This window comes from Culex pipiens, chromosome 2 (assembly GCF_016801865.2).
Source record: "Culex pipiens pallens isolate TS chromosome 2, TS_CPP_V2, whole genome shotgun sequence".
Classification (NCBI taxonomy): domain Eukaryota; kingdom Metazoa; phylum Arthropoda; class Insecta; order Diptera; family Culicidae; genus Culex; species Culex pipiens.
The window spans coordinates 123217684-123241786 of NC_068938.1; the positions used below are offsets into that span (position 1 = coordinate 123217684).

The 24103-nt window shown below is 37.4% G+C and overlaps 1 protein-coding gene across 1 annotated transcript in view; it reads right to left on the bottom strand.

Annotated features, from left to right (window-relative positions):
• Positions 1–24103, bottom strand: part of LOC120416654 (somatomedin-B and thrombospondin type-1 domain-containing protein-like) — a 112490-nt gene that overhangs the window by 70324 nt on the left and 18063 nt on the right. The window contains exon 2 of the mRNA XM_039578465.2: positions 22268–22746. Within this exon, the coding sequence (XP_039434399.1) occupies positions 22268–22523 (256 nt within the window). The 5' untranslated portion in view covers positions 22524–22746. The remainder of the gene's footprint in view (positions 1–22267; positions 22747–24103) is intronic.

The window sequence follows — 24103 nt, forward strand, 5'->3', positions numbered from 1 at the left end:
TTTGTGAGGGAAAATAATAAGTTGAGTTTTTGCAGCATTTGGAGTTATTTTCCATTCTTTCAAATAAGAATTGAAAATATCCAAGCTTTTTTGTAATCTTCTTGTGATGACACGAAGGCTTCTACCTTTGGCGGAGATGCTTGTATCATCAGCAAAAAGTGATTTCTGACATCCTGGGGGCAAATCAGGCAAGTCAGAAGTAAAAATATTGTATAAAATTGGACCCAAAATGCTTCCTTGAGGGACGCCAGCACGTACAGGTTGTTGATCAGATTTGCTATTCTGATAACATACCTGCAGAGTACGATCCGTCAAATAATTTTGAATAATTTTCACGATATAAATCGGAAAATTAAACCTTTTTAATTTCGCAATCAAACCTTTATGCCAAACACTGTCAAATGCTTTTTCTATGTCTAGAAGAGCAGCGCCAGTAGAATAGCCCTCAGATTTGTTGCTTCGAATCAAATTTGAAACTCTCAACAACTGATGAGTAGTTGAATGCCCAAGGCGAAATCCAAACTGCTCATCAGCGAAAATTGAATTTTCATTAATGTGTGTCATCATTCTATTAAGAATTATTCTTTCGAATAATTTACTAATAGATGAAAGCAAACTAATGGGCCGATAGCTTGAGGCTTCAGCAGGATTTTTATCCGGTTTCAAAATCGGAATTACTTTGGCATTTTTCCAACTGCTGGGAAAATATGCCAAATCAAAACATTTGTTGAAAATTTTGACCAAGCTACTTAAAGTTGCTTCTGGTAATTTTTTAATTAAAATGTAAAAAATGCCATCCTCACCAGGGGCTTTCATATTTTTAAAGTTTTTGATAATAGATTTTATTTCATTCAGATCCGTATTAAAAACTTCATCTGATGAAAATTCTTGTTCAACAATATTCTGAAATTCTATTGAAATTTGATTTTCAATAGGACTCAAAACATTCAAGTTAAAATTATGAGAACTCTCAAACTGCTGAGCAAGTTTTTGAGCTTTTTCTCCATTAGTAAATATAATATTATCACCATCTTTTAAAGAAGGGATGGGTTTTTGAGGTTTCTTAAGAACCTTTGAAAGTTTCCAAAAAGGTTTGGAATAAGGTTTAATTTGTTCGACATCTCTTGCGAACTTTTCATTTCGCAGGAGAGTGAATCTGTGGTCAATAACCTTTTGCAAATCTTTTTGAATTCGCTTCAGTGCAGGATCACGAGAACGTTGATACTGTCTTCGGCGAACATTTTTCAGACGAATCAGAAGCTGAAGATCGTCATCAATAATGGGAGAATCAAATTTGACTTGGACTTTAGGAATAGCAATATTCCTAGCATTCAAAATTGCATTAGTTAAAGATTCCAAGGCTGAATCAATATCAGCTTTGGTTTCTAAAACAAAATCATGATTTAAATTATTCTCAATATGATGCTGATACCTGTCCCAATTAGCTTTGTGGTAATTAAACACAGAACTATTGGGTCTGGTAACTGCTTCATGAGAAAGTGAAAAAGTTACTGGAAGATGATCAGAATCAAAATCAGCATGAGTCACTAAAGGACCACAATACTGACTTTGATTTGTCAACACCAAATCAATAGTAGATGGATTTCTAACAGAAGAAAAGCAAGTTGGCCCATTCGGGTATAAAACCGAATAAAGACCAGAAGTGCAATCTCTGAATAGAATTTTACCATTGGAATTTACTTTAGAATTATTCCAAGATTGGTGTTTGGCATTAAAATCACCGATAATCAAAAATCGAGATCTATGCCGAGTAAGTTTATTCAAATCCCCTTTGAAATAATTTTTATTTTCCCCAGTGCACTGGAAAGGCAAATATGCAGCTGCAATCATAATTTTCCCAAAAGAAGTTTCAAGTTCAATGCCCAAACTTTCAATAACTTTTAACTTAAAGTCACGTAAAGTGCTATAAGTCATACTACGGTGGATAACTATTGCAACTCCACCGCCATTTCGATTCATTCGGTTATTAGTTATAACTTTATAATCTGGATCACTTTTCAAATAAGTGCCAGTTTTTTAAAATGTTTCGGCTATAACAGCAACATGCACGTTATGAACTCGTAAAAAGTTGAAAAATTCATTTTCTTTCGCTTTTAAAGAGCGAGCATCCATGATTAAACTTCAGGGTAAGAACAACATCATTCGCAAATTTTAATCCAATCTGGATTGCTTCCATCATGGATGTAGCATTACTCATTGTTTGAATCAAACCAAACAGTGAGTTTTGCAAAAAAGTCATTTTTTCAAACGTAACATCGCCGAGATCAGAAGATCCCAAAGCGTTGCCAGCAGAAAAATTTTCAAATGAGATTTGAGGTACCTGCCCAATTTCAGAAAGATTGGTAGAGGATTTAAAATTCGTGGATGAACCCGAACCCGAAACGACGTTAGCATAAGAAATGCCATTGTTGTTACCTAACTTTTCCACGGTAGGGGTATTTCTAGCATTGTTCGAGTGAGACAGCACGAACGTTTGATTTAAAGATGCAGATACAACCTGACTTTGAGAAAATTTCGGTTTGGATTTCGGCTGATGCTTAGCACGAGAATCCAAAACCTTTTTTCTGATGGGGCAATCCCAGAAATTTGATTTGTGATTTCCACCACAATTTGCACATTTAAATTGGGTGACTTCTTTCACGGGACAATTGTCCTTGTCGTGAGAAGAATCCCCGCAAACCATGCATTTTGGAACCATGGCGCAATGATCAGTACCGTGACCGAATGCCTGGCAACGCCGGCACTGGGTCAGATTCTGGCCATTACCGCCATGTTTCTTAAAATGCTCCCACTTTACCCGTACATGGAACAAAAACTGTACTTTGTCCAAAAGTTTCAAATTGTTGATTTCATTTCTGTTGAAATGAATCAGATAAAATTGTGAAGTCAAACCAAAGCGAGAAATATTCCCGTTTGATTTTTTCTTCATTGGTATTACTTGGGATGGGGCAAAGCCAAGCAAGACCTTAAGTTCGTTTTTGATCTCATCCACCGACAAGTCGTTGGAGAGACCTTTCAAGACCGCCTTGAATGGCCGAGCATTCTTGGTCTCATACGTGTAAAAATTGTGTTTGTGGTTTTTCAAATAACCAACAAAAGTTTGGTGATCTTGTAAAGATTCCGTCAACAAGCGACATTCTCCTCTTCGACCAAGCTGGAACGAAACTTTCAAATTGCAAGTTTCCTTGCAATTCTTCAGTTGCGTTCGAAAGCTGGCCAAATCGGAGACGGAAGTCACTACAATTGGCGGAGCCTTTACTCGTTTCTCGACGGCAGAACCCGAACAGACGGTAATAACTAAATTCATGCCATTTCAATAACAAATACTGTTAAAATAACAGAAAGTGATATGGAATATTCTTGCAAAATCCATTTTTGCATAAGAGTTCAATAACAGTTTATGTTATCATAACAAATTTTGTTATCGGTCTGATATTGATTGAAAGCCAAAACAACTTGGGAATAACATTTTTTGTTATGGAAGAATACCTCAAACTGTTATTGGGATGATCGGATTAGTTGTTAAAATAACAAAAAATAATAACAAAGATTTGTTCGAAGAATAACCTAAAATGTTATTAGTCTGTTATTACAATAACAATTTAATAACAAAAAAATCATAACGGCGAATAACAAATCTTGTTATAAATAACAAATTATGTTATTGGCCTAGTATTTTCAAATATCAAAAAATGTTATTCCCAAGTTATTTCCGTCTGCTCGGGAAGGCTCAGTACGAGGAGAAGGTTCCTTGTCTTCAGTTTCGGATAAAACACCGAAACTGTTTGTCAATGGAATTGGAGGATTGACCTCACATTCAGAATCAGAATCAGACCTCAGAAGAGGCTGTTTTCTTTTTCTGTTTCCGTTAGCCGGTTTAGCGTTCAAACGCTTCACCGACGTAACGACCAAATCTTCAGAAGATTTGCGTTTACCTTTGTTTTGACGCATTTTGCAAGCAAAGTTCTCTTTAAAAGATGGCTTCGTTTGTAAAATACAACAAAATTTCAGGTGGGGTTAGTCTTGAAAAGACTGTTTAGAATTTTGGAAAATAACTCAGGTAGTCTTTAAAAAGACTGTGAATTTTGTTTTGAAATAACTCTGAGCTTAGGTAGTAAAAAATACCGCAGCTCTAGTGTCCGTTCACCACGAAGGTTCGCAAGACACTGAACCAGAAAGTCATGATCATCGTCGATGCTTGCCGACGTGTGGTGTGAACCTGAGCCAGAAAAATGAACCTAGCCGAGCCGATGGCTTAGGCTCGTGGGAACACTGATCATCGATAACGAGTCGAAAAAATAATAACATTCTCAACAATTAGACTAAAAATTGTTATTGAACAAATCTAATGAAAGAGTAAGACAATAACAACTCAAAGTATGGAATGTATGTATGTATGTAATGTATGTTTGTATGTATGTATGTATATATGTATGTATTGAACCTCCGTCTTGGCAGGACTTGGCCATGACCATAGTATGACCATAGTATGTTTCAACTGAGACGGTTCGGTTAGTAACCACCATATATCTCGAAAACCTTTGTAGCGAATACCTTTCTCTGGCTAACGATTTCTTGCGAAATTGTACAGACATAGATCGGCCCAGGCAATCCACGACTCCCTCGTCCAGTTCTTGAGTATATGAGATGATCCTGGACTGTTTTTGAAACGGTGTTAGAAGTTATATAATGGTTTGATATGTTATACCTTGTGACATTATTTCGCCACTAAGGATAAATTCAGTTTTAGAGCATTCACTCCATGATGGCCGACTGGTTAGCGTCCCAGACCATCAATTCAAAGGTGTGAGTTCGAATCCTACCTAAGTCCATTCGTTTTTGTTTCGTATTCAAAATTCAATCATAGTCGAAAAATTTCATTGAGACCGGTAGGGAATCGAACCCTCGACCTTCCGCTTATGAGGCTGGAGTCGTTACTATTAAGCCATGGGCCGGGCTTGGTAATGAAATGTAAATTTGTACCAAAACTTTTTTTAAAAGTGAAAAATTTGAAGGTTGATTCCAGTATTGCAAATGAGTGATAAAAAATATTATCATTTGATTATCTCTGCATATTAGGGTGGTCCAAACCCGAGCTTTTTCGGGGCTACCCTCTGCAATCAAAGATTGACCCATCACTAGGCTTAATTCCAAATTTGAGCTCATTCTGACTACGAAAACCTGTTCCTCTAATCCAGTGGTTCTCAACCTTTATTGATCCATTCCCCCCTTGGCTGATTTTCGGGAACATCATTCCCCCCTTTAATATCCAACTAATGGGTATCATTGCACAAATGTCATAATTTTTGGCATTAATGTTTGCAGAAACTTTACATTTTTCGCAGCATTAAATTTTTCTTCACTCGCAACAATTTACACATAGTTGCAGCATTACCTGTTCATATTTAATGGAATGCAAAAGCTCACGAAAAATCTCTGTCAAATAATCTTTTTATAAATGTTCCTGTATGTTGCAATATTGCAAACACTAACAGTTTTATTTTTTATCAATCACATACTGAAATCATGACTGATATTTTATTTAAAGAATAAGACAAAAAAAAAGTCAAATAATTTAAAAAAAAATTAATGCTCGATTAATTTACAAAGTTATAGAATTTAGCTCAAAAAGATGCGATAACTCCCAAAAATTGTTGTAAATAATGTTCGCAAAAAAACGAATCAACGCAACACTTCACGAATATATTCTATCGAGAGCTTCCCAGTTTAAAAACTACCAAAACCTAACAAAACCAAAACAAAATTGTCATAAAATAAAAATATTTTCATAAACTTATCATTTTGAAAGGAAATGAAAATTAGCTTGAAATATAATAAAGCTATTTTTTAAATTTATTACAAAATATGCTCATGTTTAAAATAATGTGAAAATTCACAAAAAAATATTTATGAATTTTCATTTTTCAAAAATTGCTCGTGTTTGAGAGAATGCAAATTAAAAAAAAAAAAATAATGGTATTATTCAGAACAATTTCACGGAGTTTTCTATTCTTTTCGATAAATTTTTCTGAATTTTAGTTTTTGTCAGTTATATTTTTAAAACACCTGCAAAGATGAAATCTAAAGAAATAAAAGTGGCTGTTATATCTTATCAAAGAAATTCACACATATTTCAAATATATTGTGATCTTTATTAAAGGTTATAAAAATACAAACAAAGATTTAGAATTTTAACAAAAACGCATTGGATTATTATTACATCGTCATAACTTGAAGCAAAGATTTCAATTTAAAAAAAAAATGGCACACATGATTCAAAATGATTTCATTCATTCTGTGCGTTAAATAAAAAACTATAGAAGCACTTGAGGAACAAAGACAACAATGTAGATAATTTGTGTTGAAATTGAATCGCCACGTACCAATAAGCCCCCAACAGCTTGCGGAACAATTCCGTTAATTAGGCCCGGCCCGGAAAAGGGGTCGGAAACCCTTTTAATTAAATATTTCCTGCGTCACGTCATTTTTCAGCAGAAATCCGTTCCCGTTGACGGGCTGAATTGAGAGTACAAACAAACAAAACGTGTTTCCCACTCAGGTTGAGTTTCGCCCTCTCGTCCACGTGGTAGCGAGGTACTTGACGAAGATCAGCTGCTGAAGAATGAAACATCATCCTGGCAATGGCCGGACGGACGGATGGGCCTCCGGTCGGGACATATCATGGCTTGCTGCGGACAATGGGCCCCAAAACCCGTGGCCAAGGTTCGGTAACAGTGAGTGAAATTTAATTAAATTCTCTCCGGTGGCAGGCTGAAAAGCGGTTGGTTTGCGCAATTCGACGATGATGAAATGTGGCCTCACTTTCCTCCCCCTCCACAGACTCCTGTTGATCCATGCGATTCTCCGGGACCAGGTCCGGACTGTTGGTCGCGATAATGGATGTAATTTTTGGGCGAATAAAAAAAACCTGGTCTCCTTCCAGAAGTGGGACATAATGAAAGTTAAACAAAAACCTCACTGTCAGTCATTCAAGGAGAAGAAGAAGAGGGTCCCACTCCGTGGAGGCCGTTTTTCAGTTGGGTTCATCTTTGGGGTGGACAGACCCGACGGGGGACGGGAGGAAAAGGGATGTTATCAAAGATTTGAGGTAAAACGTGCTGTCACATTTTATTTATTCAAATTTGGGTTATTTCATTTGCTGTGATTTATCTTTCCTTTATTCTGCCAACTTTTTGCATATTTGTGTGTTTTTTTTTGTTTATCGCGCCTTGAAGCGTATTTCTACATACAATTGCTGAATGGAATATCTCGGATTTATTTGGTTCAAAGATTTGAAGGAAATTCCACTTTGAATTTGAGAACCCCTAATTAATTCCCAACGCCAGACCTTAAATTAGCTACAATTAACTTTATCCCATGAAGAGGAGAACCAATTTGAATCTAATCCATTCGAGAAGCGATGGAGGATGGACTCTTCTGCTGCACTACACGATGCAAAATGCAGAAGCGTCACCAGAAGCAGTGCGCGCTGGAGGTGGAAAGTTGACCCGGCCAATTTGAGTGTTGTGCCAACGATAAGACCGTCCGCCCCATCAACGGCACACCAGCACCAGCACAAATAATGACGGCAAGCTCGACTAGCTAATCCAGACCATGCGACATGCTGGTACATCAGTGTCCATAGCTTGAGCCAGGAAAAGTTAAACCATGCCCGAAGTAGACCGGAGAGCGGAGTGAATAACTTTCATTTAACCGCACCGGATTTCACGAGCAAGTGCGGCTGCGGTCACGGGGAAGAGAGTGGCCAACTCAAGCCAAGCCAAGAGTGAAAAACTGACGATGAGTCTGATCCTTGATGATGGTGCACAATGTGTTGAGATCAGAGGAAAATTAGAGCATACTCGACAAGCGCATCGTCGTCACATGCATCGAGAGTCTCGCATTTGGTTCTCAAATTTCAACCACTTTTGAACCGGGATCGGGAACCTGAATGGCTGCCGGACGTGTGGCGTACCCCGGATGTTCAAACTGTGCTTATTGGTAGAAAATATGACGACGATAGGGTTAATGCATGCAGCTATGAATAAACAAAAAATACCTAGACAAAATTTTATTCAGTGAGGTGATAAGCCAACTAACGTCATGATTCAAAATCCGGACACTTACAGTTATCCCACATATTTGGAACACCCACAAATTCGGAACACTTTTGTGGTAATTTGTCAAAAGAAAGCAAAATCAAACTTTTCTGCCGACCCTGCTATTTTTTGGGCCTTTATTTGGACATTCTCTTGCTATTTCACTAGTAAAAGTAATACTTTTTAAAAAAAACTGTATTTCAAGACTATTTTATCTAGAGCAATTGTGGAACACCTGAATTCAACTGATATTTTCACAAAAAAAGTTATCATACCATTCATAAAACATTACTAAGAATAAGTTTGATTGGTTTCAGAGTGCAAAGTCATTATTTTGTAAAAAAAATATGTACTCCTGGAGAGAAAAAAAAGTTTGTTTACATCGTAAGAAAAAAGTGTTTCGAATTTGTGGATTTCAAGGGTCAATGTTTTTCATTGAAAACTTGATATAAAACTTAAAAATGTACAGCTGGTCTACCCAAGTAACCAGAAGCACTAAATCAAAACTCTAAATCCACTCTAAATAAACTTTCACGATGCTATGACACTTTAAATAGTCTTTCCCAATGTTTTGAAACATTTGTAGCTTGAAACATTATTATCTACTGTATAATGACATATAGAACAGCCAATTAAAGTTTCAAAGCATTTAGCTCAATAATGTTTCAAAGCATTAATGGTAAGCTTTATATATCAATGTAAAGTAAGCTTTTAAAGTTACATCACACTTTGACATTTCTTCAAATGTTTCAAAACACTAACTCAACATTAGTGAGAGCAAAGAAAGTTTGGCAGTATTTGGTGGTATTTTTGTTGATGCAGGAAAAATCGTTTGGAGGAGGTCCAGGTTTTACTCTGACGAGATCGTGTTCGGAGTGGCATACATCTACGCCAGCTTCAATAATACCTTCGTCCACGTTACGGATCTTTTGGGCAAGTAACTATCTGGCGGAGCACCGGCGGCATGAAGGTCAAGGCTGATCGTGACGAGGCTCGCCCTACGCTGCTATGTGGCCGCTTTGTACGTAGGCGGAAAGTGCAAGTCCCTCGGAATCACCTCGCTGCACATGAAGCTGCGTGCCGCCGGCGGAACTTGCACCAAGACCCCGGGACCGGGTGCGCAATCGGTGCTCCGTGCCCTAGCCCGTTCGTCGATGAATATTGTGAAGATTATTAATATCTTGTAAAGGTATGAAGTGTATTGATTAATAAATATGTACTTTGTTTCAACCTGGCTAGTGTATTCTTTTTTCATGCTACTAACTGAAGGAAGACTCTATCGACAAAAATCATACGTGTAAACATATTTCAGGACGGGCGAGACGGTTGGCGCAGGGCATCTAGGTGAAACATCTCTGAACATCAAATCAACACGCAGTTTAGAATTTCGAATGAAGCACAACACATCAAAAAAACGCAAACAAGCTTTCAAAAACTGTCATCCCAGCGTGAAAAGCACTCTCCCAAGAGAGAGAGAGAGCTGCGCGCAAAGCTTTTTTTTTCTATTTCAAATACTGTCGGTAAGGTAGTATTTTGACGTTTTACCGCGGTATAACTCTATATCAACTCTACCAGTCGCCACTCAATTTTACCTCCATGCGTATAAAGTGAATGTAAAGTTTTGAGACTCTGTATGCATACTTTATATGTTGATATAGAGGGGATTTAAAGCTACCATATACAGTCCCACGGTTCCTTGGGTATACATCAATCGAAAGATCGCAAGAAAAGCTTCCACATGAAGGTAAAAGCAAATCATTATGTTCAATTATCGATTTACTATGATTTGTTGAACATTGGCCGATCTGTAAACTGTTCCGAATATGAGGGATGACTGTAGTAGTAGCATATCATTTTTGTTGAAGTTGGCGAAAATCATGTAATAAGTTGGAAATGTAGAAATATCATCAGGATATGAACAGTCTGTTGTAAGAGTATTCATGCAAAATATGTCTTTTCTAACAATTTTTCATCAGATTTCTAAAATTAAAATGACTTGTTGTGCTTCAAATCCCGGACACTGATAAAAGCTGATTCTAAATCCGGACACTTTTGCTTCGAATTCCGGACACTCGATTTTGCTTATGAATCGCACAAATTTGGACTGAAATGGTAGTGAATGGCATTCTTTAGGTCTCAAATAAGCTGTTAACATCAAAACAATCGATATTTTATATAAAAATTTGCTAAAATTTATGGAAATCAAATCCATTAATTTCTGCTTTGCCTCCCCGGTGCTTCGGACGCCTATGAAATATTTCAGTGAAATGTTTCTCATTTTTTGGTAAACTTATAATTTTATTTTATTTAACTGTTTTGGCACTAACGTAGCGTTCAAAGTTGTAACTGTCGTCTTGCGCGGCCTTAGAGTTACATGCTACCAGGCAAGGGCATCGAAGCATAAAACTCAGTGAAGGTTGTGGGAGGTCCGAATGACTCCCAATTTCTCTCAAGGGTCGGCATGCGCTCATGCTCACGAGGCAGGAAAACACAATGTGTCGCTTCAAGATAAACTCCTCGGTTTATTCTCTGACGTCACTTTATTACACCGGCTTCCTCTTCTACCTGACCTCCTATCCTTTCCCACTATCCCACTTCCTTACAGGCTACCTCCTACCTCGACCTGCTTCTTCCCGGATACCGTGGGTGGATCTTCTGCTGATGTGGGGCCCCTCAGCTACGCCTGCCGCTGCTCTGCTTCCGGATCTCCGGAACCGACCTCCGGCCGTCTCGTTCTGCTGCTCGCTGGCCTGGGGGTGGACGTTGAACTCACCGGCGTCCCGGTGTCGTTGTGGTTGCTGCTGCAGACTTCGCTGTCCCCTTCGTGTGCCTGTCCCTCGCGCCCTCGAGTATAGTGACGGACTCGAGCTTCCACGTCACCGAAGTTCTGTGGGAATTGCCCGGTTTCCGGCGCTGGGTTTGAGTCGTGGGACAGGTCTTTCGGAACCAGGTGGTTCTCTGGGTGGCTTGCGGTTCGGGGGGTTCCAAAATGGAGGACGCAGACGATCTAGCGATGTCGGCTAGTCGCTGCTCGTCGATACCGCAATTGACGACGGTAGACGGTGACTTTCACGGTCACGGATGTTGGGTGGAACCACGACCGAACCGTAGCGAAGCTACGCGAACTTTAGTCCTAGACTAAGGGGTTCTGTGGATGAGATGAGGGGGGGGGGGGTTGTAATGGCGGTCCTATCTAGTCTGGTCACTCGCGGCACGGATCAGGGTTGTTGGAGGGTTCGCGGGGAATTACCTGGAGTTCCTGGAGTTCTCGCTTCTCCCAGTCTCCTCTGTCCTCCGTGAAGTCCTTTAACCGCTTCCTGGCACTGGCACTTCACAACACTCCGTCGAGCTGTAGTCGAAGCTACGACGGCTTTCGCGACTTGTCGCACTTCAATACATTGGGCAAATGGCCGATGAAAATCCGGGCCTCATCCCGCGAACCTCTGATCCGGCGAATCCTGGAAAACCCGCCCATCATCATCATCAGTTTCGCCACCCCCAATGGCCGCCCATTCGTTGATCCTCGGCCCTCTGGTGGTGGCTAGCAGAACTGCTCCTCGTTATAGGCGCTTTAGTACGGAAATGGCTGCGTCCGTACACGGGAGACATAAACCGACTCGTCTCACTATCCACGAACACACGCATTCCCCTGCCTCTGTGTCACCGGAATTCTCCCACAACACACCCACTGGTTACAAAGTTCAAACAAACTTTTCATGAAAGTTTCTTTGATTAGTAAGAACGACATTAGTTTTTTTCCTAAAATTTTATTTTTTAATGGTTCAACTCAATTGTGAAGTTTGACATGTATTGAAACAATACAAAATGTTTTTTTCATTATTTCTCAGGCAGTTGTTTTTTTTTTAGAGGACTATTTTTAAGAGTACTGTTTTTGAAAATTGTTGTTATCTTTTGCAGCCTTCAAGCTAAAAATGATGTCATTTTCAAGTAATATCTCATTGTGAGTTTTTGTCTTATTCTAAACTTTCTAAGCATTTTTTCATATGGGTAATACTCTACCAACTCACACAAAAACACAAGATCTGCGTGAAACATTGTCCTAAGGGGTAACTTTTGTCCCTGATCACGAATCCGTTTTTTTGATATCTCGTGATGGAGGGGCGGTACGACCACATTAATTTTTGAGCTTGTGAAAAAAAGAGGAGTTTTCAATAATTTGCAGCCTAAAGGTGTATTCACATTATACCGCATCCACAGCCACAGCCGCATCCGCACCAAATTTGACAGTACGGACGCACAGTGCGGTCGCGATTTCTCCAATGCATTTCATATGCAGCCATTCACACTGTTCCGCATCCGTATCCGCAGTACGGATCCTTATACGGATGCGGAACAGTGTGAATGGGAACATTTGAAATGCATTGGAGAAATCTAGTGAGCCTATATCAGTGTTTCTCAACCGGTGAGGAATTCCCACCTGGGGGGGAATTTGGCCATTCTTGGGGGGGAATGGGGATGCAATAGAAATGGAATGCCTTTTAACAACGAGCTTGCAAAAATAATCCATGTCTAGAACATTCAATCAATCTATCGAATTGGAAAGAATATTAGAACTTTTAAAATAAAAGTCCTTTGGGTTTTTATACCTTTTCAAACATTTGCTGTTTTTACAAAATAGAATGGGTTTGTAAACACATTCAATTCAATTCAATTCGGTTTTATTGGTGAATAATCATGATACAATGAGTTATTTTGAAGTGCATAACAGAGTTTTGGAGTTCCTTTCAGCTGTGTGTTGCATCATAATCCATTTTGGAACAATTATTTCTTTAAATAAGGCACTAGCAAGAGTAACAAAAATTCAAAAAAAAACTTATAGAAGTATTTGTAAACACATTTTTTCATGTTTTTGTTCTATTTCTAAAAGATTGTTTTTATACTCTCCTAAAATTTAACAGTTCTTTGAAGAATAAAATTGAATTTAGAAATTCTGAAAGTTTTTGCATTGAATTTTGAACAGTAGATTTTACATTTTTTGTGAGTGCTCTCATATTGATTTTTTAATAAGTATTATGATTATTGTCAGTTATGTATAGATTCATACACGAAAACAAACTCGGATTTTTTTCAAGGAAGCATTTGCATTTTAATCAAAAAATTCAATCAGGAACAGATAGTTTATGAAAAATATACAAATGTTGAAGATAACTGAACTGCACTTATCGCTTAAAATTGGAATATTTTTTCAAAATCATAAATATAACCAGTTAATTTAAGTTTGCTCAAATTAAACTTTTTTTTATAAACATTTCAAACGTTTCTTTCACCTCCAGATTATTTTAACTATATGTGAAAAAAATCTATCTGAATGAAAGTTTTATTGATTTTGGACTACATTGTGAAGTTTATTTATATAAACTGCATATTTATATCTTTTGCAAGATTTTTGTTTTTTTTTATTGAAACTTCAGTCTTATGATAACAATTTAATCTTAAATTATGAAATTTATTCCAAATTTAAGGGGGGATGAACTCCATGAAAATTAGCCAAGGGGGGAATGAAACGAAAAAGGTTGAGAAACACTGGTCTATATGGAGAGGCGAAATGTCACTCTCAGGGTTCCAATCGAACTGTCAAATCGGGGTTCCAATCGAGCAACAAGATCATGCAAAAACAAGGTTGGAATCAATTTAAAATAATTTTGGCAAAAAACGAGACTTATAACAATTACAAGTATTGTAAAACTGTTGTTGATAATAATCTAGTAGTTTTTATTATGTTTGTGCTTGTTCGGTTCAAGAAAAGTGCCAACACCAAAGAAAAACTACAATTTTTTCAACCTTAAATTTAAATGACTTTGGATGTTTGAAATTTCTGTTACAAAATGTTGATATACAAACATAAGGGGTTTGATTATAAACATCACGAGTTATCGCGATTTAACGAAAAAAAAAAGTTTTGAGGGAGGAGTTCCCGTGATCAGAATTATTTGGAATATAACCTAATGATGGGCCAACCTTTAATTCCAGGGGGTAGTCCCAAGGAAGCCTAGATTTGGACCACCCTAATATATATTCAAAACGGCTGATTTTTTGGAGTTATTTTTGGCTTGAAACTTCGATTTGACTTTTAAAAATGATTTAAAAAAATTGCCCGTTTTTTCGTTATTTTAAAAAATACTTTTTTTAATACATATCGCACAAACTGTATTTTTTGGGACATGTCACATTATGGGAAATTCAATGTATTTTTCTCATTTAGAACAAAAAAATATTTTAGAATTTTGCGTTTTTTGTAACATTGCAGGGTTTTTTATGTGTAAGTTCTGCAAGGTTACAGGCAGACAATTTTAAAAAAAGATGTTTAAACATAAGGAGTTTGCTTGTAACCATAACGTTTTATTGCGATTCTTAAAAACATTTTTTTGCAATTCCGTCGGGAAACTATTTACTTTTCCTGTCATTCTTGAACGACGAAATAGCCTACTTTTCTGTACCAAAAATAACAGAATCGAATAGCAACACTTTTCAAAATAAATGCTGACAAGTTCTACTTTTCAGCACTCAAATGGATGTTGAACTTTTCAGCACTTGTTTCGAAAAGTAACACATTTCAACATTTTTTGATTTAAACGATTTATTGACAAAATACATGAAAATTTGACATACAATTTCACTCAGTGTGTGTTTTTTGGAATTGCAAAAAATGTTGTATGGAACTCGTTGCAAAACTTGATTTTTTCAGCACTCTTCGTATTTATCCAACTCGGTGAACCTCGTTGGATAAATGTACGACTCGTGCTGAAAAAATCCTCTTTTTGCAACTTGTTGCATAAACTACTATTTTACTTTGCTTTTTACCAGCCATTATTCATTAAGCATAGAACAGTTATTATGTTATCTATATCAGCATATGCCTTCTAACTTAATCATTCTATCAATAGCCACATTAAAGCTACCGTCGGAGTGTAATTTCAGCAAAAACGGTTCAATGAACATTTCGGTAGAAGGACTCATGTCACGTTCAACGTCGTTTGCATTTTTTTCTTTATGTATCGGATACGATCTTGACGAAGCATGAATGACAGCGTAAATGTACGCTGTTAGGAGGGAATAACCTGAAAACCCATGCCCAAAATTCGCAATATAGACACGAGACACTTATCCGACGATGCTTGAGCGAACAATCTGCTGAAGGCGGCATTGCATACTTTGGCGTTTATTTCCGAATAGATTGAACTTTTATACCATCCAAGTTCCGAGTATATTTTTAGACCGCCAACCGGTTCCTGGTACAACAACAGCAGCAGAGAGGCAACTTGCGCAAAATGAATAAATTCTTTTACCTTTTTGGTACGCAGGCTGGCAAGATGAGCAGCAGAATCTCCGACCGAGGAATCCCCCGACTCCCAAGTGCCAGTGCCGATAAACTGACGCTATGAGAACGGAGTAATTATTATGGATTGTGCTCGTGGGCGTATCGGGTCGTTCGCTTTGCCTCGCTTAACCCCTTCTGATTGTAGGATTCACTATAAAAATCTACGTTCTATCTTTTTCATTCACCTTCGGTGAAAATCTCTTGGTTTTTGAAATTTGAAATTTCATTAAGAAAACTATTTATTTCATGTGAACTTTCTAAATTTAACAAATGCCTAAAAATAGAGTTGCCAAATTTAATTGAAAAAGCCTTTCAAATTATGCTCCAAATATTTTCATTATCTCAATCTTAAGTCTCTAGAAAAACTCTAAGTTTTTCGCAGTCCTTTATCATTTCTCAGAATGGCTCAAAAACAATGAAAAATGCTTTCTTTTCTTGAGAACACCTCTTTCAGCTTATGTGTTGCTCTAAATACGCGTCCTCCTCCGACGAGGGATTTCTGCGCGGTCAAATGCTTTCGTATTTCCCATCACAGCAGTGGCAAACCGTTCAGCTTTTTTCTTCGATTTTTTTCCCTTTATTTTCGAACCGTTCTGGCAATATCAATATAGGTTGGTTCCTACAAAGTGCAAGTGGAAATTGCACTCTGAAACGTCCCAGGCTTCCCCGTGGCCGGGTGGCCTTCGGGGAGTTTTGATGAAGCTTTGGATAGTCTTTCTACCTTCTTACTCACGCCCTGGTGGGAACGAAGCTGCTTCTGGTTCATCGGACTCTGCTCAACATCGGATTAAAAATTTCATTAAGAGAGTTTATGCAGTCGGCTTGTTTTGCCGTTTAGATGATCGTCTGTGGAAGGATTAGGAAGAGCTTCGAAGCATTCTTGGGCTGATTCTGAATACTTGAGAAAACTATTTCAATCGATTGCTGAGAAGTTCAAATGCAGTGCTCGAATCGTTTCAAGTAATTTGCAAATTGAAATGGTATTATTGCTTTAAAATCCTTAATTTGAATTAATTGAAGGAAGAAACGAAGTTGATTGCATGAATCAGGAGTGAGCAATGAATATTTTGGCAATTATTAATTAATTTTGAGTTAAATATATTGAAACAAGTTAATCTCTCCACTGTATCACAAACTACAGTATCAGAGTTCACAGAAACTAACACATAATACTTTGTTCCAAATCAAACAACCGGAATGAGCCAAAGTTTATCCTGCACTGCGTGGTTTTCCGACCGAAGCAAAGTTTGCAAAAGGGGTTCAGAAACCACCCAAGCTTAAAAGCACAGTACAATACGCGTGAAGCATTCAACCGTCCAAAGTACTTACTACACTGCCAAGTAATATTACCGCTGAAATGCAGAAACTAACACATTCCCCAAGTAGCGCACAGTGCACGTTTCCATAATCACAAAACATGCAACCCTGTACGTATCTCCACACGTTGTTTTCTCGTTCTATAATCTGGAATATGTGCGTGCAGCCATGAATTTTCCTCTCAAACAGACTTTTTGTTGGCATCGGTGGAGTTTTTAAGCAACACTGTTCATCGTAGGAAAAGTTTACATTAAAAATAACCAACTTTTCGGCACATTATTAGTAGCTGTTTAAAAAGTTTTCCTATACGTGGTTCCGACTATTCCAACTATCTGATTCTTGTGGTTTGGTTGAGCGTTTTAGCAGAATGCATTACTATGAATACAAAGAGACGAGTTGTTCCTTTTAATTCCGCTATATATTTTTAATATCTTGACAGATACGTATTTCGTCTACTACTTGCAGACTTCATCAGTGTTCTGTTCTCGACTGTATTCATATCTGATTCTGTTTGAATCCAGCAAAACTGAACGAGATGTGTTTAGCATACAGTGAAAACTTTTACTTTACTTAGCAAGGAAAGCCAAAGTATTATAAAGAAAGCTAGGGAACTGTTTCAACACTCTACTGCCCAGAAATTAGATAAACTTTAAAGGGGAGAATCAAATCTATCATATTACAAAATTTTAGATCATTATTTAAAAAAATACAGCATTTGGAACAAAAAGTTTATCGTGACATTTATATAAACCTGGCCTACCCGTTCTGATATTAAAAACTGTCAATAAATTACGCATACAGCCTTATTCGCATAAATTTTCCGTATACAAAATCAGCAAGCTGAGAAAAACGCAAGGCAAGTTTGTCCCACTCATAACGAGATTCACGAAAAATCTTTAACTGATTGATTTTCTCAGAAGAGTTCGGGAGTTATTTTCTTTTGCGTGTTTTGCCACCTCTCTCTTTTGCGGGTGAAGAAAGTTTGCATGCGAAAATGGTTTTGTTTTTGTATTTCCATACCTGCGTATAGCAATGTTCTTCTAATAAGCTTATAACTCAGCTGCGCCTTGACCAATGTATTTCAAATGTTAACTCAAAAATCCAAACCAAACGAATAAAATTTAGGAAATAAAAAAATAAACAAATTATTCTGTTATGACTTATGGGCAAGTAAAACTATATTCTTAACAGTTATTAATTGATTTATCCGGGACCCGTGGTGCAGGGGCAAGCGTGGTTGCCTCTCACCCAGCCGGCCTGGGATCGATCCCAGGAGGTTTTGGTGGCAAATTTTGAGACGAGATTTGTCTGATCACGCCTTCCGTCGGACAGGGAAGTAAATGTTGGCCCCGGTCTAACCTAGAGGTTAGGTCGTTAGCTCAGTCCAGATGTAGGAGTCGTCTCCCTGGGTCCTGCCTCGGTGGAGTCGCTTGTAGGCAGTTGGACTAACAATCCAAAGGTCGTCAGTTCGAATCCCGGGGAGGATGGAAGCTTAGGTGTAAAAATAGGTTTGCAATTGCCTCAACAATCAAGCCTTCGGACACCTAGTTTCGAGTAGGAATCTCGCAACCGAGAACGCCAAGGCAATGCTGTAGAGCGAATAATTTAGATTTTTTTTATTAATTGAAACTGAAACTGAAACGCTTAAATAAAAAAAAATGATGTTTTACTTCTGTTATGTGAATTTTCCAATGTTTGAAACATAACTGACAAAATAAAAGCATTTACTGTTGACTCTGGCTGTCGATCTTCTCGATATCAATATTGCTCCAGCTGTCAATAAATTTTGCAGTCCCTTCATGAAGCATGCTTTGATTTTTCGTTCTATAATTTGATAACTCCCGCTCTCGACGGTCCCTTCAATATCGACAACGAGAAGAGAGTCCACTGTATTAAGCAAGGGTAACCATAAGAACCAAGCAAAAGACATGGGTTGAATAATATTGAAATTTGTGCCAAATTAAAACACATTTGATTTGGGTTCTGCTGGTGTGATCCTTCAGGATTCATTTCAATCTTATTAAGGGGTTACATACATGTAGAAAATCACAAAATTTCACATTAAAGAAAACTTATTGAACCCACTATGATGATTTTCAATCGCTCCTGAAAGTTTCATGAAGATATTACATGATTAAACTGAGTTAGAGACGATTTTAAACTCAACATTTTGCCGTGCGCAAAGTGGACTGTCAAATTTTCGGAGCGTTTTTCTCGAAACACCGAGTTGATTTACGGGTGCCATGATATCTCGAGATGAAATGGACCAAATGGGCTGAAATTTGGGGTGAAGACTCTCAAGACATATCCCGTGTGCATGACGAAGCCCGATTTTGAAATTTTGGTTTTTAAAAAAAATACAAAAATCAAAAACTGACGATTTTTTATATGAAAAACACAAAAATAATTGTATCTTTTTTTAAAATAAGCTTTTTGAAAATCGGCCTTCGTCATGCACACAGGAACGGTTTAACGAGTCTTCACCAAAATTTTGAGCCGATTTGGTCAAGGCAGTGTTAAGATATCGTGGCACCCGTTTTTTGAAACTGCCAACTTCAAATAGCTATATCTCGGCAATGTTACAACCAAATGTCTTCAAATTTGTTTTGAAAATAGATGAAAATGTATATTTTAATGCCCTAAAAGCAGATTTCAAATAAAATTAAGCGTGTGCTCATACAAACCTCTGACTTTTTGGTCGACTTACATGTATATAACCCCTTAAAACAAATTCAGGTATCTTTAAAACAGTGAAAATTATTTTTTAAGAAACATTAAACTTCTTTCAAATAGTTGAATATCCGTTATCATCACACAACTTAAGAAATTTCAAAAGAAAGCAAATTCTGTTCACATTTCTCTATTTCCATCACCCTCCAAGTGATATGTAGCACTGCAGCAGCGTCAAATTGGAAATTAAATTAAATTTATTCGTTTGCACAGACCATTTTATTCAGTTGGCTGGTTGTGGAACGCTTTTTGCCACTCCTGTCCCCATTCGACTCTAGCAGCATCGCACTCTCACTATATAACAAGGACGAAACTGCAAGTGTTTCACCGCAGCAAAATAAGTTCTTCCAGGTTCTTCATTATACAAATATTTCATTCACTTTACAGCATCCATTTCTCGGCGGCAGCCGTGCCATCATCAAGCTTCCGTCGACGGTTCTGAGAATGAGAACTTTGCTCATCGAGGGAAAATAAATTAATCTTTACTGAATATTGAAATTCTTCCCCAACTGCGTCCCAGAAATTTGGAAAATTTACTGCTTCGAAAATGACAAATTTAAATTTCACAAGCCAATCAAAAGACATCCCCACTTCCCACTTCCCATAAATCGAAATCCAATAAGCGGAATCAGTCACACAAATCCCGCCGTGCCATAAAACAGAACATTTCGATCGGAAATTGTGCAAATCCAAAAAACCCCAACCATTAACATGGTGAGTTTAATTTCCTGCCCGGCGGAAATGAGTCCCTCGGTGATGAATGACTAAACCGAACCAAAAACCATTGGAATCCGTACATCGTTTGTCTTTCTCCAGAAAGCAGCCCGGGCTGCGCTCATTTGAACCTGGCGCTGAAATATTGCTCAATTGCACATGGATGGGAAAAACGGGAATCAAATAATTGTGTGCAATAAATTTTCTGATGAAAATTTCACTGGACAATTGAATTACATTTTTAGAATTTCGAGAAATTAAACTTGATTTGCAGTTCTTGTAATAATTAAATTAAAATATGAAGGCATACAAATACAGAGCAAGAACACAAATTTAAATGTTTTTTTTTTTTTAACTTGTAAAGCAAAGGTTCGAAAGCATACTACTCACACTGATGGCGAATGATTAGAAACGCATTTTTCCCTTTTCACTTTTTTTCCATTTTTATCACAATACCCGTTTTAAAACTTATTGAAGAAACAAAAACGATATCATTTCGTTATTTTTTCAATTAAAAATTTGGCCATGAATATAACTCGTGAAATTTATATTTGAGCTGATAAATTTGACACTTTAAATGATCTTTAAAAAACCTGAGATTTTTTCTTGAATTCAAAGCACTGGTTTTGCTATTTATTTTTAAATCCAAGTTAAAAACTTTTCGGGAAAAACTCAATGGAATAGTAAAGCAATAACCTTAAAAAATCCAAATGAATTTTCCAGAGTTAAGAATCATTTTTCATAATTTTTTAGCTCGATTTAAAATATTTTAAATTTCCTTTTTCACAAAATTTTCAACAATTTTTTTAAATGTTATCATTTAAATGTTTCCGCTTTGGGTAATTCTCCGCCAACTCATACGAAATCGGAAATGCCCGACCGCTCTTCGATTTGCGTGAAACTTTGTCTCAAAGGGTAATTTTTGTTCCCGAACACGAAGGGTTTTTTTTTTCATTTGAAAATGTTTTGTTTTCTCCTAACTTTAAAGGGTTATTTTTTAGAGTGTAACAATGTTCCACAAAGTTGTAGAGCAGACAATTACAAACATGTTGATGTATAAACATAAGGATTTGCTTGTATCCTTTCCAGTTATCACGATTTTACGATAAACAAATTGAAGGAGTTGGTCGTCGATAACTATGGCCATTCAAGGTCATCCGCGACGGACGAACAAGGAAACAAAGGGAAACAAAAAAGTAACTTTTCGAAAATTTTAATCGTCATTGGAAAATCATTATTTTTTAAATCAAAAGTTAACAGCTTGAAAAAATATTTACACACAAATACATTCGTTTAGAATGGCAGGCAAATTGTCGCTAACAATTCAAAAAAAGCCATGTACTTCGACTTTGTGTGAAACAGTGACTATCATCATATTTTCGTTTCGAGTGAAATCCAGAGAATTCCTGAGTAATTAGACGCCTAAAACGCTTACATCGAGTCAAACATAGCTCAGTAGAAAGTGATAAATGCAGAATTAGTTGTTCAAATAGTTGATATCGACTTATTTGATGAGAACAGGAGTATTTCCCCTATTTGCTATATAAAAAAAAAATATCCGATGACCGAGCCGAACCAGCGTCTATGGCTGAAAGGCTCGTTAATAAAGACAACTAACTAACTAACTAAAAAACTATCCCTGCCCCAAACATCAATAACAAATCACACACAATTACATCTATAAATTGCCTTAAGTGTTTGGTACGGTAAGTCCACGCATCCTTCCTCTCCTGCTGAATGTGGCTCCGTTCGTAGAATTTGTCTCATGTGATAAATCAAAGTGTGTGTTGTTTTTTGTTTAATTATCTGAGATCAAAATAAACATAATTCTATAACACTTGCTTGCCTCCATAATCTTGGAAATGGTATTCTAGAAATAAGGTCAGACTGATGGTACAAAGAATTGTGCTACGACAAAACTTCACACTAACAAAAAAACACACCCAATCTTAAAAGAGCACAGCGAATAAAACCACGTCCACCTGAAATAACTGACCCATCCATCGCATCTGTAGAGTCAATTTTCCTTCCCAAAGCTATAGCCTACCTCCGCAGTACGACTTAAAGTCGGGACAGCAATCTCGCAGCTTCAGACAAGCGTGGTCGCAGTAGCACGGCTTAACGTTTAAATCCGTCGTTATTGCACCGGACGGCGGCACTTTTTGCACCACACAGGCCGAATCGCGACCACTGCAGCACAGTGAGGCCTCCCGGCAGGACCCGCCGTGGGCACCGTCGGCCACAAAAAGTGCCGCCAGCACCAGCGACTGCAGCCCGATCCGGCAGGTACTGCTGCTCCACATTCTCTCCGACGAAGGCCGTGCCGCGGCCACGTGGCTAATTTCCAGCAATTACAACACTAATCCACTGCCACTCACTTTCTTCTTCGCGTCTTGCTTGCTTGATGCTACTTGCAGGCAATGAAACTCACTTTGTCGGATTATTAAATTTATTAGCTTCACTTTGATCCAGACGCGTCGGCAGCGGCAACGGGTTTTATCGGCCCATTCGAGATTATTTAATAACCTGCAAAGTAGAGTAAGATAAAATGAGTTGTTAGATGTAGAAATTTCAATTAAATCTAGCAGGAAGATACGATACTTGAGCATGTTTTAAAATCTGATTAGGGGAAGGTGGGGCAAGACGACCATATGGGGCAAGAGGAACAATCGCTCGTACGGCCGTAATTTTTACAATTTTGATTATTTCCAGTATGAGGAATTGTTGCTAGCAATGCAATTAGCTGATTCTACTACCACATAACCGCCAAAACGACGTAAACGCCACGGGGCATGAGATTTAATGAAGTTTTTTTCAAAACCTTTGTTTTCTTATAATATTTGGAAAGTACAAAATAAGGCTTAGGGTTCGATTTAAGGCTCATTTTATCAAAATGCTATTTTTCCTAGATCAGTAGTGTCCCTACCAATGACTTGCACCTATTATAAAGTATGATCTAACTTTTGGCTATTTTTGTTGAGAGCTTTTAAAAAACCTTGTCCAGGTGGGGCAAATGTACCATATGGATTTTTATTATGGAAAAAATACGAATTGCTGCAACATCATATTTTATTGGGAAATAAATACATAAAAGTACTTAAAAACTGATAAACAATTGATAAAAAAAAATTCCGTGCAAAATATAGTGATATTATGAAAATTTCCTTTTTTTCATCTAAGTAATAATTTGTTTTTGTATAAACGATCAATTTTTTTGTAAAATATTATTAATTAATCTAAAAATTAAAGAAACGTTTCAAATACATTCTAATCTGATGTACCTAAGTGATAACAGTTCAACTGTTAGCAAATTAACATGTTATTTCATGCATTGTTCCTCTTGCCCCAACGGGTTGTTCGTCTTGCCCCACTAGTTGAGAAGAACGTACGGAAAATCAATTTTTTTAAAATCAATTTTTTACATTAAAAAACAGGATTTTTTAAAAACTTCTTCTATCAAAGTCTTAGTCAAGACCTGGAATAAGATGATTATAAAAAAATCCGACAGATTTTTAACGTTTTTGATGGGTTATAACGAGCATTTCCTTAGCTTGTTACACTTGCCCCACTTTCCCCTACGTGACGTTTATTTTTCATGTTTTACTTTCAGCAATTTGTAAGAAACTCGATTCGGAAACGGAGTTGAAGTCCCAAAATCTACAGAAGTCGTAGTTAGAGTTGGCTAATTTTCAACAACTTTGTATGTAAGTTGCTGTTAGAGTTAGGGTTGGAGTCTGTGGAGTCGGACATTTTTGGAGAGCTGAAGTCGTAGTCGGATTTGGAGTCGCTAATTTTTCAGATGCCAAAATCAGAGTCGGTGCCGCAGCTACACGATTCCCAGCCCTGCTACTAAGAAACAGACACAATTTACTACAACTTTGTT